Below are 18394 nucleotides of genomic sequence, written 5' to 3'. Positions count from 1 at the left end.
TGATCAATCAGCAGGTCACGTGTGTGGATGGAGGGAATCGCGAGTACTACCGCATCTTCTACGGCCATCTGGCCAGCGTGGAAGTGTAGGCCCATGTACCGTCCAGGACAGGGCTCAGTACCCTGCGGCTCCGGAGACGAACGCGGCTCTTTAAGGGGCTGCTGCGTCGTGACGTTTATTAAGGAACCTACCGTCTCGTATTCACGTCGCGTTGCGGCTCTTGAAATATCGAGTTGTCTTTTTTTTATCGAATTTTGATTGCCGACCCCTGGTCTAGGAGGACTCTCTAGAGCTTCCTCTAACCGGAGGGCCTTCTGCCAGCAGTGGCATGAGCAAGCAATTGCGGAGCTGCACCTTTACCTTTTTTAACGTAATTTACTAAAGCTTCAAATCAAGAATATGCTGATGATTTGCAAACGTTATTTGGAGGCTCATGGAAGTGAATGAGATGGAGCAAAACGAAACGAAACTTTCGACGAAGATAGTACGCGCGAGACGTTGCAGACCAGGCAAACAGAAAAATAATAATCGATTCCTGAATTAAATTGCGACGCTCACATGTGACAGTTCATCAGTATTGTTGCTTAGCATGTAAACTGAACCTCCTTAAAGGCGCGCGTCCGTGTTTTGCTTCATCGATTGCTTCGGTGAAAGCCGCCACACAAATTCCTCTCCCGCACGGCTCCTGCAAAAAAATGTATATTCCTGCCAAGAGAAAGATTGTGAAGAGAGACGTGAAAGCTTACTGTGTGACGGCTGTTTTTACGCAGAGCAAAGAGATGCAATGTGACAAGATGGTCTCGGGTTAATGCGCCCTCTGGGGTTAATGCGCCCTCTGCCACAGACAGCTGTCCTATATTTGCAAATTCTTCCCCCCCCCACCCCATAGGGTTTTTTCCCCCATTGCGTTCCATTTTAAACTCCTTATTTTGTTTTCGGGTGAAAGTGCGGCCACTCCCAACTCCTTCGAGGAGTTTTTCGACGGGGTGGGAAGAGCTGGCCCAAGATTCCCCTCTTAAGAGTGGGAGGCCCTTCCGCCAACTGTGGCGTGCAGGGGCGCCAGACCTTGCAGGGCTGCGCCTCATATTTTTCACCTGTTTCAGGTCAAAAAGTCCCAAGTCACTTCAAATCTCCCGTGTACAGTCCTGAGCCAGTGGTTGGAAAATCCACATTCTTATGGCGGGGGATGGCGAGTCTATCCCGGTGTTATTCACTAATTTTCAGGGTGGGGGGGGGGGCACTTTTGCCGAGAAGACATCAGTGCGAGGGCCGCCACGCCTCCTGCGAGGGGGTGTTTTTCACATTTGTGTGTTGTCGGGGGGGGGGGGGGGGGTGGCCCACACATCAGGGGCTGCACTAAAGGCCACCAGGGCAGAGGTCGCAACCGGGTACCCGATACCCGTACCCTACCCGATACCCGGCGACCCGTACCCAGCCGGGTACGGGTACCCGTTTGCGACTCTGGTGTGGCGGGGTACGGGTAGGCCGTGAGTCACTGGTGAGTAACCGTTAGTCACTCATTTCCCAACGTCTTGTCTCTTCTCACAATTAAAGTTGCTAGAATCAACCCACCCGCGCCTGCAACATGGCTTCATCCCAGAGGTCGCAATCAGGTACCCGATACCCGGCCGGGTACGGGTAGGGTACGGGTACGGCCGGGTACGGGTACGGGTACCCGTTTGCGACCCTGGTGCGGCCGGGTACGGGTACGGGTAAGGAATCAAAACCCGTTTGCGACCTCTGCACCAGGGTCTACCAGCAGCCCGTGGGCCTTGCAATGAAGAACACTGGTCCAGCCGTGGTACACCCACCGTTGACCGAACCGCGATCCGATTCTCTTGGCAATGTCGTCGGACAGGGATCCCCAAGATCTGCCTGTGGCCGGCTGCGCGGGGCAACTGCGAGGACAATAAGCCGCGCTACTTCTACAACGTGGAGAAGCAAGCGTGCGAGACCTTTCACTACAGCGGCTGCGACGGCAACGACAACAACTTTGCAAACGAGGAAACGTGCAAGCATGTCTGCTCCAAGGGTGAGCGACAAGGCAGTAGGTGGGGCGGGTAGGGACACACAGGGGTATCTCGTAGCGCCAGGCGAGCACAGGGAGTTGGCGACTGAAATACAGGAGACTCTCCATTATCCGCGTGCGGTTTATCCGATTTTGAGGATTGACCGCGCGCCTGGAATTTTGCCGTAAATTAATAACTTGCGGATTTTCCCTTCGAGACCAAATTAACGATCTAGACACATTTCGATTTAAAGCTTTCGTGACTGCAGGGATTCATCTTCTTGGTTCTTTCGGTAAAGTCACGTAGAATGGAAATAATAAACGACGTTTCGGCCACAACGCAAGCAGCCGTCCTCAGGTGAAGACGCTGTCTCCCCGACAGACCTGGTCTCCACCTGAGGACGGCTGCTTGCGTTGTGGCCGAAACGTCGTGAGAATTATTTTATTATGGTTTATTTTTATTATTTTATTATTTCCGATCTAGACACAGTTGTGCATTGTTATTCTTGAAAACGTTCGTGACAAGTCACGTGCTTAAGCCGAACAAACAAGTGCTCCGGTTGATCCGAAATCCACGTGACCACCCCTGCAGTACAGGAGTTGCCAGATCTTTACAAGGGTGGGAGGAGTTTGATTGATGTTGCTTGGCGTGGCTCTGCTATCCACTTAGTGGGCGGACTCTTCTACGGGGGAGCAGGAAAGTGTTATCACTGAGCACGTGCATCCATCGGTGATTTATTCCTATGTAATAATTGTCTTGGAGACGACTTTTGGAATCGGTCCTTTTATTGACTCCAGTTCACATTTACTCCAGTTCACATTTACTCCCCGCTGCTGGTAGGCAACGGAAAGTGGACAGACAGACCACGAGAGACGCACAGCCACGTGGCACTCGGAGCCCCGCTCGCGCGTGGCCCCTTCCTTCCTTCCTTCGTTCCTCGTCTGACCACGTGTCGTTCATCTCTCCCCTTATTTAATGCCTGGGTCACGTGGTACGCTCCAGCCAATCCTTGGTAGCCTGCACCGAATCTTCTAGATTCCCCATCAACTCCCGGGACCACGCCCCTGACTTATCTTACCATTGGCTGAGGCCAAAGCCAGCAGAACCAATCACCCTAGCTGGCACCTCTCGATCACGCCAGGGCCATGCTCCCAGGCTTCCTCCCCATTGGCTGTAAAGCAGCACCGGCAGAGCCGATCACCACGTGAGCCGGACATAGGCTCATATTACACCTATATTCGTGGTGTTTGGCATAGATAATCCACGGAAAATGGTTATATTTTTTGATTATCCGCGATTTTTTTTTTCATCCGCGGCCGTCCTCCTCGTCATTAGCGTGGATGATCGAGAGCCTCCTGTATCAGAATCAGAATGATTGTTTGTACTGGAGGAATCCAATGAGCTATAAAGCTCTTTTTCACAGATGTCCAGCAGGGGTACAGGGCCAGAATGTTACAACAACAAACGCAATACACGATAGAAGTCCAACGTGTAGGAAAGGTAAGCAAATCACAAAACAAGAATAAAACTAGACGATTCTAGATTTGAAGTTTTCGTGATTGCAAGGATCCATACTCTTTGGTTTTTTCGGTAAAGTCACGTAGGTGAAAAAATAAAACTAATAAATTAAATCACGACGTTTCGAGGGCAACACAAGCTTCCTCCCTGACTTTGCTGAAAAAACCAAAGAGTATGAAGACGGAAGCTTGTGTTGCCTCCGAAACGTCGTGATTTAATTTTTATTTTTTATTTTTTTACCTACGTGACTTTACCGAAAAAACCAAAGCGTATGAAAACTAGCCTATTTTATTTTAGCAGATAACGCCCACTGACCTATTGGCTTCCTTTTCAGAAGTGGATTGACCAAATGCACCTTGATATGTAGAGGACCCACAGAGCTTGGGCGATTGTTAGTAGGCACCGGCTCAGCGCTTGGCTGCCTTCCTGCGCCCTCCTGAGTCGTCTTCGAGAGTGAGTGCAACTCTGTGCGGTGCATGACAAGTTGAAACTAATACATTTTATATTATCAACTTAAGGTCGAGCTAACCTATTGGAAGCCTGGGCCAAGAAGGCTTCGTGCCACATGGCAAGGTATTCTTAGGAATCGGAGTACCGAGTCAACACCGCTCAGATCCTAGATTCGTTTCCCGGTTTCACCCGCTTCTGAATGAACCGATTGTTTGTCATTGTCCGTGTTGCTGACTTGTTAGTTCATTAGCAGAGCATATGCAATGATTGAATGTTCCTGATTTATAACTGCGGGTGTAATAACCGTGACAATACTACGCGCCGTCATATATCCCTTGACGTCATTCACAAGAGTAGGCCATTGTGTGTGCTGGCGTCAGGGTCCAAATTTGCCAAAGTCGAAAATTGCAACGCCAAATGAGTCAGTTGGGACTAAACACACACAACAAATGAATGTCCCAGGTCACTCTTGCAAATGGAACTTATTCTGGCCTAAATTTCGATTTAAAGCTTTCGTGACTGCAGGGATTCATATCCTTGGTTCTTTCGAAAAAGTCACGTAGAAGGGAAATAATAAAATAATAAAAATAAAAACATAATAAATAAAATTCTCACGACGTTTCGACCACAACACAAGCAGCCGTCCTCAGGTGAAGAACAGAGCTGTAGGAAAGACATTGAGACGCTGTCTTTCTGACAGCTCTGTTCTTCACCTGAGGACGGCTGCTTGTGTTGTGGTCGAAACGTCGTGAGAATTGTATTTTATTACGTTTTATTTTTATTATTTTCTTATTTTTATTATTCTGGCCTCTTGAAATGTCACACGGTTAAACACGAAATAAGATTAACACTTTTTCTTTAAGCACTTACATAAAAATGCATGGTCTCGGCCCAGTCCCTATTGACTGCACAAAACACCATTACATTAAATTAGTTTGTTTTTACTTAGTCTGGCTTATTCCAGCCCTGATAAGGGATGTTTTCAGTTTGACATGCGAAACTTTGCACAAAGAATATAAACGACCAGTGCGATCCCAGTGTGCATTAAGGCGCTCAATGGAGCGACTTCAGAAATAGTTCTGTGATCTCATCTTCTGGGGCCCATTGTCAGCCAGGGCGGTAACCGTGCGAGCGGAGAGAATACTAAAACGGAATTTTCTTCATCTATTAACGCAATGCACATTAAATTAATTCACACGTGGATCATCTGGTTTGCGGTGCTCTCATCGGTGTGCCGAGTCACTGTACGCACGATAAACAAATAAAGGCGCAGCCCTGCAATTGCTCGCTGACACCACTGCTGGCGGAAGGTCCGCCACTGGAGGGAGCCCTAGACAATCACTCTGGAGGATATTGTGACCTACTCTTGCACGCTCGCCAGATGTCTTGGAACAGGAGGGAGTACCCACACTTTACCCCACCGCGTGCGACCTGCCAAACGCGACTGTGGTTTATCTGCTTATACTGCTGAGTGGACAGCGTCGGGGGGGGGGGGCGGATTCAAGATGCTGGCACCGTTGTGTCCACTGCACGCATCGAACCAGTGACCTCGCGCAAGGGGGCCAACTAACTACATTCACAAAAAACACCGTTCGCCACTAAGTGGCGGTGACATCCCCACGTCGCTTGTGCCAGTGCGCGGTGCACCTTGAGGCCACGTGAAGTGTTGGAAGGCTCGCAAGCAGGAGGTCGCGGAACAGACCCCGGTGCCGTGGGTTGACTGGTCGAGATGACTTGCTGATGCACACTACACTACAACAAAGATCCCCCGTGTAGCTCTAACAGACTCTTTGGTGCAAGTGCCGTTAGCGAGCACCTATGAAGGCCGGCATGGCACACGAGGGGGTGGGTGGCTAGCACCATGCCCGGCCTCCTTTGTCTCCCCAGTGGCGATGTTTGCACACCGCAGCAGGTGCTCATTTGAGGCTGAGTCGACCTAGGGTTGGCTCAGGACCGGTTCGTATAATCGTCACTGGTGTTGGCCGTGAGCGGGAATCGAATCCGGGTCGCCAGGTTCGTAGCGCAGCGTAGCGCTAACCGCTCTACCACCGCTCCCCACACACGCACGCAAACTCATACGTACACACGTGCGCGTGGATTATTGATTTAACCTCAATGTTTTCTGTTTCTTTCCTTCCCCCACCTCCCCCGAAGACATGAGAGCCTCAACTTCGATGATCCAACCCAGAGGCAAACCATTCGCCAGCCGGATGAGAGCGGGCATGAGGACCAGGGAGTGGAGGATAAAGCAAAAACAACTTCGGAAGAACGGCGAACGAGCTGACCGCACGGAGCATCGAGGGCAGAACTGACAAGAGTAGACGATCGCAGCGCCGTCTGTAGTCGCGAGGTCGCTTGGGTTTCATAGCAAGAGGCACCGACCGTATAATTGACGTACTTACTTTTTTTATTAACCCTCTTCACCACTTTCGGATGCGCCGGCCTAACTCAACGGAAACGAATGTGGCTGCGTGTGAAAGGAAGTGACTTGCATCGAGGTGGGGTCACCGATGTTGATGGTTCAGGCGGCGGCGGCTCTCCGGTTAACTACATTTTAAAAGTCACGCGCCCGTTCTTATTAAACGCAACGCACCTATCCCTCGCATCGGCATCTGCCGTCTCCTGCGCAATTCTTACTCGCAGTATGCGCATACTTAGTTGTTATTTTCAACCCCCGCCCTCCCCCGATATCATTACAAATTAGTGCTGTCGGTTATCGTGTGTCGCGAGTCAAAAACAACATCCATTTGGAAATCTTGCGGAGCAGAGAAGCATCCCTGAGAACGGCTGCTGTGGAAGAGATTTTTGAAGGCGCCTTTTAATTCTCTATGCGCAGCCGGGGGGGGACGCACTGTCCAGCACGCTCGGCCACGCAAGTCAGACCCCCGTATGTTTCATTCTCAGCGCCTGGGAATTTTGCCAAATTGAGTGCAACACCTTATTTGACGCGATGTGTTATTTGTGCGGTCATTCGTTACTGGGTCCAGACTCTCAACTTGCGAGCGCTGAATAAGTACCCGGTTAATCACGGATGTGTGAAACCCTGGATTTGAACCCAGGTTCTCAGCATTGCTTGCTTAGTGCTTTGACCTCTGACCAACTGGCAACGTGAAAAAATAGTCATCAAGTTAGAGGTGCAGCCCTGCAAATCCTTGCTCATGCCACTGCTGGCATTGGGGCCTCCCCTAGAGAACGTTCCGGAGGGGACAGAATTTGGCCTACTCTTCCATGCTCACCAGATGTCTTGGAAGCAGCGGGGAGTACCCACACTTGCGCCATTGTTTCGACCGCCAAAACCGAGAGGTCAAATCGAACCGGTGACCTCTGGATATGCGAGTGCGGTGTGCTAACCGCTACATCACAGGAGTGGGTTTGGTGTTTTCATAGCATGCATAGCTGGTTTAAACACCGCCTTCCAGTGGACTGTAATTGGTTCGTACAGCGACCTGAGCGAGGGACCCCCCCCCCCCTTGTGCTCTTTTGCGGCCAGCGACGGAATGTATCGCGATTGATCTGGCAAAATGTTTTTTTTAAAGGTCTAACCCGGCGCTGGCCACTATCATCGACACTCGCGTAACCTCCGTCCCGTCCGCCGTTCGTTGTTACGCAAAAAAAGAAACGGAACTGAGCATAAACATGACGCAAACGAGCGGAGGCTCGGCTTTGGAGATGGACATTATTTTGTTAAATCGATTTAAATCAAGTGTAATTGAGTTTTATCGCCTAAATTAGCATTTCCAGACGGACTGAGAATGTAGGCTCTTGTTGCGTGCGGTTATGCACTGCGACCTAATTAAGCCATCAACAGGCATGATATTTGCAACCGTTACCACGCGGTGTACGATAGGTGTTAGAAGTCTTTAAATCAGCGGTTCTTAACCCATCTGGGGGTGGGGGGGGGGGGCTGTGTGGACAAGGGGTCTCCCTCCACTTGGGGGACCCGCCGGAACCCAACAAGAAGAGTCGGGCAACTTACCGGGGTGATTGGTTTCAGAATGCGTTTCCACCAAATTTCAGTTGAATCTTTCCAACTCTGACAAATCGAACCTAGCAAAAAGTGACTTTCGTGCAAGTTGTCCGCATCGCCAGCGACCGGTGTCGCGACGCAACGCTGGTCAGGAAAAAGCCATCCTGGTGTCGCTGCCCCGTTAGGAGACCTCCAAAACAAAAGAGGCTCATCGCATTCCTCGGGTCTAAAGGGAAAGCTTTTCGGATCCTGAGCAAATTCCCCCATCGCACGGTTCGCCCGGCGTCGCGCCTGCCGGGCTCACGTCCGAGCGAGAGCGCCATTCCCCGCGGCAGCTCTCTCCAATAAAACGTTCGACGTTCTGCGTCAAACGGCGGCGGCGGCGGCGACGACGACGCGACCGTGGGATGACGGGGGCCGGGGCGACGGCGGCATCCTGACCCCGTGTTCACGTGCAACGACGGTTCGCGTCGCATTGCTCCCACGCCGTGAGTCACCCTCATCTCATATCCAATTCCGCAGCTCTGATTGCCGTTGTGGGATTACGCCGCTACGGAGCGATTTATTCATCGCCGCGCTCAATTTTTGCGGAATCGCATTCCGTCGTGGCCGCTGCTGCCACCACCATTGCTCCGTCCATCAATTGGACGTCAGCTTCTCGCCGCCATTGATCAAAGGTGGCGAGGTTAAAGGCGCAGCCCTGCAATGTCTTTGCTCGCTCCACTGCTGGCGGAAGGGCCCTCCTCCAGAGAGAGAGCTCTCGAGGGGCCCCGCAAGACTTACAGTGATTCTGCGACTCCAGTCTCATTTAGAAGACTCACCTGGGTGACCAATTATGCCAGAGAGGATTAAAATAAAATACACTCCAGGGGGGCGCTATAGAGACCGCCCTCTGGAGGATATTTTACCGACTCCTCCACGCTAAGATGTCCCGAAAGAAGAGGGAGTACCCACAATTAACCCCACCACACGCAAACCTGCTGAACGCCTAATATGTTTCCATTGCCATGACTCTGCTCTTTCTTTCCGGTGGGTGCGGTTCCCATTAGATCATCGGCGCCGGCTGCGTTAACAGGAAAAACGTTATAATAGACCAACGCAAAATGCGAGCGGCGCTCCGATGTGCTTTCTCGGAGTTGTGCCGCACGCTCCGCACGATGTTCCAAACTTTTCGCCCCACGTGCTGCGAGCTTCCTCCGGGAACTCACCGTGCCGAACATTACGCGCGGCACAACCCGAAAACACATTGGAGAGCTGTGCCGCGCAACCGCGAAAAACCTACGCGCACAGTCGTAAATGCGGCCGTGGGTTTTTCCAATAAACACAAACACACACAGATCGACGAACACGCTGTGATTTTGCGATGTCCTCGTGCTATTAATGTGCCTGTCAGTGGACGTAGCGTGGTTGGTATGGGCCCTTGTGCAAGGGAGGGAATGCCCCCAACCCCCACTTCCACCCCCGTTGCCCACTTAGATTTGCCCCCCCCCCCTCTTCACAGCCCAGCACCCGAGCCACTCTGGCCTGTTGGTCTCAGTGCAGTTGTACCGCCTGCACCGCTTCTCACAGCCGCGCCGCTGGTGCCCATGTTTTTGGGGGGTGGCGGGTAATTCCTCTGTGCGGTAGAAGAATTTGAATAAGAAGACTCGTAGACACCGCGGGTGTGTGCATGTTTGCGGTGTTCGCTGTGAAGTTGCGTGTACGCTCACTAATTGTTTTTCTAAGTACCAATGACGGTGCTTGTTGGGTACTTCCCCGCGAAGGGAACCAGACGATTGTGAATGTATATGTAAATGTACAGCGGCGTATAGCAAATCGGGACGTTATTACATTGAATTCGGTTCGGGGTTAATTTGTTTAACCGGGTGACAACTCAAGATACCAGGAGAGAGCCTCGTTAGCAAGTGATCCGGGTCACCAATATTGTGCAAAGGGACTAAAACTAAATTCGGTCAGGAGATATAAAGCAAAAAAATCGGGGTAGAACAACCACGTTACAGGCAAAATAAAAAACATACTGCACATATATACTTATATATTACAATATAAAATTAACTTAAACTACAAGTAGCATAAGCTGGCTTGGTTAAACGATTATTCATGACCCAATCCTCATTCACTATCAAAATAAAACTGATACTGTGCAGTCGCCCTTCGATTCAATGCGCTGCAAGAAGCCTTACCCTCCCCCTTCCCCCACGCCACGTCGATCATGAGAGTTGTTTGACCATTGGGTTGTTGCAGTGGCCGGTCAGTGCGTGTTGGCGAGGTGGAGCAGAGGTGGCCCAGCACTGGCTACATGCGTCACCCCCCCCACCATCGACGTTAGCCACGTGGCAGACGTTGAACTGTCGGATGTGTGCTGGGGTTTGGAGGGCAGCGCGTGACACCACTGGGGTCAATGCCTCTCGGGTCACAGTCAAGCGTTGAGATGGACGTCGATTGGAGCGTTGGGTGTGTGCGTCGCGCGGAAAGAGTTTGTTGGGATTTGGAGAAAGTAAAAAAAAGACAAGTGCATTCATTTTGGAGCTGCGGGAGCCACTCCTCTGAGGGAGCGCCTTCCGATGACAGCCCGCAAGGCCAACAGATGGGGCGTTGTGGTGGGCACGGCGCCCGGGCTGTCTTCGTCAGGTCGTGTTGTCTTCTTGGTTCTTTCGGTAAAGTCACGTAGAATGGAAATAATAAAATAAAAAAAATAAAACATAATAAAATAATTCTCACGACGTTTCGGCCACAACGCAAGCAGCCGTCCTCAGGTGAAGAACAGGTCTGTCGATAAGACGTGACTTTACCGAAAGAACCAAGAAGATGAATCCCTGCAGTCACGAAAGCTTTAAATCGAAAAAGGTCGTGTTGTGTTGTCGAGCGGTCGCTTCATCTTGTGAGGACCCTCTTCCTCCCTTGCAGTATGAGACGCTGCGGCATGCAAGACACGCACCAAAACGTGTGCCCTGCGTCAATGTGTGTACTCGTCCGATCAATTACACGCTCACACCTCTGCACGCGGATTACAAGATGCACGTAACACGTTTTGCTTCAAAAATACCGATTAAAAAAATATATAGTGCGTCTTATAATCCAGATAGAATATACGGCAGTGGTGATCTTAACCGTGGCAGAATTAGTGTTGTTTTATCGTCTGTCATGGTCACCAAACACTATGGCTTAACGGCACGACGAGTATAACTCACGTCGTATTTTGTTCGTCGTGTTCGTCTCACTAAAGAAAAGTTGTAACGTGATTTTGTTGTTTTTGTTGTTAAACGCTTGCAAAAATATATATTTTATTTTCACACTTCAGTAATCGATGCACTACATTTTTCTTCTTATAGAGAAACAAACAAAAAAATCCGAGTCATGTTCACCATGTAAATAATAAAGGGCACTTCACCAAAAACGCCGGGCAGCACCACGTGTCGTTGCACGTACGGGCCAGCGGTGTCTGTGACGTAGTCAACGGCAATGCTGTGGCCACGCTTCTCGTACGCGCGTGGGTCTTTTTTTACTTTCTCCTGCTCAATAGCCGCGCTCACGTGCGGTGTGACCCCGGTGTGACCCGAGGTCCCAGAGCGATGTGGTTCGCAATCGCAACGCTGCCAGTCGAATCCTGGTTTGGTGGGTCCGGGGGGTGTGAGATGGGGGTTGACTCGGCTAATCATCCCGCTCTCTAGAGTCGACTAAATGAGTACCCACGTGGAGGAGAGGTCAACAGTCGTCCTGTGGATGTGCTCGCCCGCCGCCGCCGCCATATGAACGCGGAATTTCCACCGCCGGCTTACGCCTGTAAACAGAAGAGGAGTAGCTGTCCTCCAAGCTCGTCTGAAAAGGAAATTCCTTCGACTCGAGATTTTTAGTCTCGGTCTGTTTATAGCTAATCCCCAGTGTCCAAAACATGCCATCAATACAGCGAGATTGAAAGCGTGAACGTTAATTTGTGTATGCTAATTTTGTCTCATTAGCTGCAGCGGTTTTTTTTTTGTGGTAGGCGTCAGCGCCAACGTAAGTAAACACTCTTTTTCTAAAGCATGATTGGGGAAATAAATGCGTTTTAATTTTAAACACGTGATTGTTGCAATCCACTGCTGGATGGAGTTGAACAGCGATGACGGTGGTTGGGGCGCCACGGTGGCGAGATGTTAACTACCTCGCCTGGTATGCAGGTGGTCGTGGGTTCTATACCAACCATGACGCCTGTATATGTTGAGTTTGCGTGTCTCTCTCTCTCCTGGTCGAGTAGATTTTTCTCTGCTTCCTCCGGTTTTTCTCTCCACACTTAGAATCAACATCACGCATTAGGAGTATTTGTCTGCTAAACATTTGCACATAATGAGCCACTTCATTCAGATATAATTTGTGACCGGGTCGCTTCTGAAAAAACATCTATATAGCTCAGTAGGCCTCACCTGGTAAAAAAAAAACAAGTGAATAGTTTTATAGATGTTATTTTGATTATTTTTTACCACGCTGGCGAGATCAGAATCTATATTTAGACTGGAGGAATTCAATGAGCTTATGAAGCTCTTTTTTCACAGATGTCCAGTGTAGATGTCGTGTAAGAGGGCGGGAAGCACCCACGCTTTACCCTCCGCCGCACGTGACCCACCGTTCGACTCGCTCTGGAGTGACCCGTTCACACTGTTCGCTGCGCCATGCAGAAGAGGCGCAGAGGAGATTTTAAGAAACTCAAAAGTTCCAGCTGCCACGCTGGGAGATGGAATCGAACTGGTCCCCTCGGCATCGGAAGTAGTCCGGCGCGCTGACCGTCACACCACAAGGTGAAGCAAAATTGAATACAAAAACGTTATGTAAAACGGTGGAAAAATACAGCAGCATTTCACCAACCAATCAATCACACGCACGTACACACACAGATAAATATCCCCTCGCATAGCAAGTTCTGTGAGCGAGCAGCACTTATGATGGTGGCAAGGCACACGAGGGATGGGGTGGCCAGCACCACGCCCGGCCACCTTTGTCTCCCGATTGGGGATGTTTACGCACCGCACCAGGTACCCATTTGAGGCTGAGTCAATCTAGGGGAGGCCCAGGACCGGTTTAAATATTCGCCATGGTTATCGGTGGTAATGCAGCGCGCTAACCGCTGCACCACCACTCCCCACACGCACACACAAAAATACAAAGATCCCCCGTATAGCCTTAACGGACTGTTGGGGCAAGTGCTGTTAGCGAACACCTACCAAAAAGACAAAGATCCCCCGTATAGCCTTAACATACTGTTGGGGCAAGTGCTGTTAGCGAGCACCTCCACAAAAAAGACAAAAATCCCCCGTATAACTTTAACAGACTGTTGGGGCAAGTGCTGTTAGGGAGCACCTACACAAAAAAGACAAAAATCCCCCGTATAGCCTTAACATACTGTTGGGGCAAGTGCTGTTAGCGAGCACCTACACAAAAAAGACAAAAACCCCCCGTATAGCCTTAACATATTGTTGGGGCAAGTGCTGTTCGCGAGCACCTTCACAAAAAAAGACAAAAATCCCCCGTATAGCCTTAACATACTGTTGGGGCAAGTGCTGTTAGCGAGCACCTACACAAAAATATAAAAATCCCCCGTATAGCCTTAACATACTGTTGGGGCAAGTGCTGTTCGCGAGCACCTACACAAAAAAAGACAAAGATCCCCCGTATAGCCTTAACATTCTGTTGGGGCAAGTGCTGTTAGCGAGCACCTTCACAAAAAAAAGACAAAAACCCCCCGTATAGCCTTAACATACTGTTGGGGCAAGTGCTGTTCGCGAGCACCTACCCAAAAAAGACAGAAATCCCCCGTATAGCCTTAACATACTGTTGGGGCAAGTGCTGTTAGCGAGCACCTTCACAAAAAAGACAAAACCCCCCGTATAGCCTCAACATACTGTTGGGGCAAGTGCTGTTATCGAGCACATACACGCGCGCGCGCATGACTGCTCGGGTGTGCATCGCGTGGCATATTTTGTTGGGCTGGCGCCTTCTCGGTCGGCCGTCTTGTTCCCTTCTCTGATAAGGTGAAAGAGCACGTTAAGTTCTCCAACCATTACAAAAGCTGCTCCATCCAGATGCCCTTCAAAAAAACAAGTGGGGAAACACCCCTAAGGGGGGTGGGGTGGGGGGGTGGTGGGGGGGTCTGCCTCCGGCTGATAGAGGCTCTTGCTTGCGGGGGTTATTTTTCCGTCCCCCACCCCTCCGGAGGCGAACGCCGTTGCTATATTCTCATGGGAACGTATCCCCCCCTTGTGGGTTCATGCGTGGGGGAGCGATGGGATGGGAGGGGTTGGGGAATGCCTCTTCTGGATTAGCGAGATGTCCTTTTGCCATTGTTTTACGTCCGCGCGCCTCCGCGTGCATTCGAGAAGCTGCTCTCGCTTTGAGCGATGGCGAGGGGTGGAAGTCTTTTGTTTGTTTGTTGTGGGGTGGGGGGGGTTTCGTTGTCATCTGCGTCGCATTAAATTAACCCCCCCCCCACACACACACCACCCCCGCCCCCCGGGGGAGCCGTTTGCTGTATTCTCTTGTAGTCGTGCCCACGTTTTGCTTTCAAGCAGAGTTTGTTTTTATTTCGTTTTGTTTCGTTCTATATATCGCCGCACACATTGGAGGGAGTGGGTGGGCTGCCGGGGGATAGAGGGGGAGTGGGTGGGGTGGGGTTAAAACAACAAAAATCCCACACACACACAATGATTGTTGCGTCTTGTTTACCCGGTGCGGCAAAGTGTCAATGACCCGAAAGGTCGTCGATGCGATCCGTGACACCGGCGTCGCTTGGGGGGGGTGGGAGCTTGTCGGTTCTAACCTCGCGTGAACCCCCAGATTAAAATGTTCAAGGCGTAGCCCTTTTAGCCAGCCCTACGACTGGCAAAAGGGCCTCGACTGCAGGGAGATACAGAGAGACTCGCTAAGGTGGGGGGGGGGGAGCATTTGGCCCTACTGCTGCTGCTGTTTAAACATTACTTCAACACGCTGCTTGGTAATAGTTGGGGAGATATTCTTAGGTTTTTTCGGTAAAGTCACGTAGGTAAAAATGTTTAATTAAAAGACGGAAGCTTGTGTTGCCTCCGAAACGTCGTGATTTTTATTTTATTTTTATTTTACTTTTATTAATTTTAATTTTAATGTTTTACCTACGTGACTTTACCGAAAAAACCTAAGAAAATGAATCCTTGCAGTCACGAAAGCTTCAAATCTAGTTGGAGAGATAAATGTTTTTTTTTTTAAACCGATTCAGCTCGCCGCTGATGCTGTTCGCTGAAGCCACGTCGAGTACATCAGCCGTAAAATATTGGAACAAAATTTGGTCGGGACACTTTTAGCTGCTGTTTAAACAGCGTGCCGTTTTAATAAACGATGTTTTGACAGTTGGATGTTGGCACTGCCATTAATAATGCGTGGTGCACGGAAGCCCTGCTTACATTCCTGTGGCCGGTGATGAAACATTAGGGTGCAGAGACAATGTATGCCACTGTGGCTTTGAATGAGGATCAGAATCTTTATTTATACTGGAGGAATCCGATGAGTTATCAAGCTCTTTTTTCACAGGTGTCCAGTAGGTATTGGGTCAGAAAGTTACAACTACAAACAACACAAAAGGCCACCGAGCTGTGAGCTTATTTTTCAGGAGCGACCTGGCAATCACAAATGACAGCTCAACGAAGTAGCTTATCGTCACGTGGACATGCATAGAAGCCAAATACTCTAAATAACATAAACTCATGATTGCGTGATAAGCTCACACTCCGGAGTTCTTGTATACGGGTGGCATTCTAGAGTTGATGTTTTCGTGACTGCAAGGATCCATACTCTTGGTTCTTTCAGCAGACTTTACCGAAAGAACCAGGACTATATACGGGTGGCAGTCGGTTTTGTCAAGTGTGTTTTTTTTAAATAATGTATTTTAGAAACTGATCCCAATAATAGAATGGGATTGTTTGGCTTTTGAAGACGATGCTTGCCACAGCGGTGTGAACGGTAAGCGGTGCACTGGTTCGGTTTGATCTTCCGGTGCGGCAATTTGAAAGAGTGGGGAACTTTTTATTACCCCCCCCCAGCCCCCACCGCTTCTACCCACCCAGCAGTATAAATGGGTTCACCGAAATGTGTTGATGAGCAGGGATCATGTGTGGTGGGGTAAAGTGTGGGTACCCCGACCTCTCCCAAGACATCTGGCTTGAACAAGTATCTTTCTAAAGGGGTTCCCTTAGGGTTTCCCGCGAGTGGAGGGCCCTTCTGCCGGCAGTGATCTGAGCGAGAATTGCCAGGGCTTTGCACCTTTACCGTTTAATTTTTTCATTATTTTAGAAACGCTTGTCATTGTGCTACCAGCACCCGGGTCAGATTGCATCGCTGTGTCCATCGCTGGAACTGCTGCTTCTATCAATAAAGTGCATTCCTGTCTGGCTGGGAACATTCTCAAGACTTGGGGAACTGGCAGGCTTGCATCTAGTCACTCAGTCAGTGGTCTCCTTTGTCTGCCGCTACAGAGGGGGCACTTACAACTGCAGGTTCAAGCGCTTAGCTCCGATGCGTATTCGGCTTGTAATCGCGTGTCACTTGGCACGATGTACGACGTTTCGCTGAACATGCTGGGAGCTTCTTCAGTTCGTAAACTTTAGTTCACCAAAAGAGAAGCTCACTTCCCGATAAAACCTCCCAGTGAGTTCGTGCCGCAAATCTGCGCAGTTCGGCACGCTGTCCGACGTTTCACTGCACGTGTTGGGGAGCTTCTTGAGGAACTTGCGCTTCTTCAGGAGCTGAACTGAACTTACAGCAACTAGAAAGGTCGTCGGGACCCAACGGAATGAGGTACAGCCCGAGTACACGTCACGGAGCTTGCCAGTTGCAACTACCGCCGCGAGACGTGGACCAGGAGGAGAGAGCTCTCGCTCGAGGGAGGCTCCCACCCCGCACTGCGTGAGATGTCACGGTGTGCGGTCAGTGCCGGCACTGAATTATGCTCGACACCGGAAGTACATTCGCCTTTGGTGGACGGTGACGAAGATCAGAGAGCGAGGGAGAGAGAGAAAAATCGTCGCAGCACATCCGCGCGAAGTTGTGCAAAAAGCGAATGTCGATTTCCCCAGCGTTGCATCTTCACAATGTTTGTACCACCGGAGCTGCGAGTTGCCCAAATCAAGTGCAAACAACAATTTTGCTATGGGGGGGGGGGGGGTTGTTGGGGGGGGGGCTAGTGTGAGTAAAGGTTTGTGTAATCGTCGTGATTGGAGCTGAAGCCATCCCAACCGTTATTCAGCGGGGATTTGTACCAATTTAAACCTTGGTCCCAAGATCGCACGTGTGCTGGCTTGGCACGATGGCGTTCGGGGAAAAGCCAAGACGCCGATCATGAATAAACACCCAGGGTGAGAGGGAGAAAGCTCAGATGTTGACGTTCGTTTTTCTGCAGAAATCCCTGAGAAAAAAGTTAAACTATAAACAAAATTAAAATAATGTGTTTTTATTTTACCAGGTAATGCCCACTGAGCTGTATAGCTCTGTTTCAGAAGCGACCTGCCCACAAATGATAGCGCAACAAAGTGGCTTACCACGTGGAAATTTATAGCAGCCGAATACTCTAAACGCGTGGGGATGTTGATTCTAAATGTGGAGGGAGAAACCAGAGGACCCAGAGAAAAAGCCCACGTGACTTCGGAAACAGAGACACGCAAACTCCAAATATACAGCAGCAGGTGTCAGGGTCGGGATCGAACCCACGACCTCCTGTATACCAAACGAGGTAGTTAACATCTCCTAGCCACCGTGATGATGATGAGAGAGAGAGACGCAAACTCCAAATATACAGCAGCAGGCGTCAGGGTCGGGATCGAACCCACGACCTCCTGTATACCAAACGAGGTAGTTAACATCTCCTAGCCACCGTGATGATGATGAGAGAGAGAGACGCAAACTCCAAATATACAGCAGCAGGCGTCAGGGTCGGGATCGAACCCACGACCTCCTGTATACCAGACGAGGTAGTTAACATCCCGCAACACCGTTGTTTATTCTATTTAACATTTCACACCTGAACACAGCATCGTGTGTAGTGACGGAGGTGCCTGGGTGGAGCGGTGGCGCAATAGTTAGCGGCGCTGTGTGCCAATGAACCCGATGACCCGAGTTTGATTCCCACAGACGACCAAACTCACGGCAGTGGCGAGTGATATCGACACTCATCCTTAGAGCCCTCCTTAAAAGCACCGACCCGCACTGACCAGCGCGGTGAAGTATGGTCAAACAACACCCATGACCCACACTGCGAGGAGGAGGCCTTCCTCCATCCTGCGGTGGATTGACCAAGTGACGTAACAGAAATGTACTACACTTGCCTGTATGTATGCTGAACTTCTTTCTCACCGTACGTAGCCAGCCGTGCTCATCGGAAGTGCGGGGGAAGGACAACAACACTAAACACACAAAAAAACTGTTCTAAAGATATTCGTTGTCAAATTATCCAGCA

General features: G+C 50.2%; 1 protein-coding gene across 1 annotated transcript in view; it reads left to right on the top strand.

Annotated features, from left to right (window-relative positions):
• LOC144938197 (carboxypeptidase inhibitor SmCI-like) overlaps positions 1 to 11244 on the top strand; it is a 29332-nt gene extending 18088 nt beyond the window's left edge. The window contains exons 4-5 of the mRNA XM_078865997.1: positions 1859 to 2032; positions 6132 to 11244. Coding sequence (XP_078722123.1) covers positions 1859 to 2032; positions 6132 to 6289 — 332 coding nt within the window. The 3' untranslated portion in view covers positions 6290 to 11244. The remainder of the gene's footprint in view (positions 1 to 1858; positions 2033 to 6131) is intronic.
• The last annotated feature ends 7150 nt before the right edge of the window (positions 11245 to 18394 follow it).

Source organism: Lampetra fluviatilis, chromosome 21 (genome assembly GCF_964198595.1).
Source record: "Lampetra fluviatilis chromosome 21, kcLamFluv1.1, whole genome shotgun sequence".
NCBI classification, from domain to species: Eukaryota; Metazoa; Chordata; class Hyperoartia; order Petromyzontiformes; family Petromyzontidae; genus Lampetra; species Lampetra fluviatilis.
Note: the sequence above shows the minus strand (reverse complement) of the source record. Positions and strands in the feature narration are given on the sequence as shown.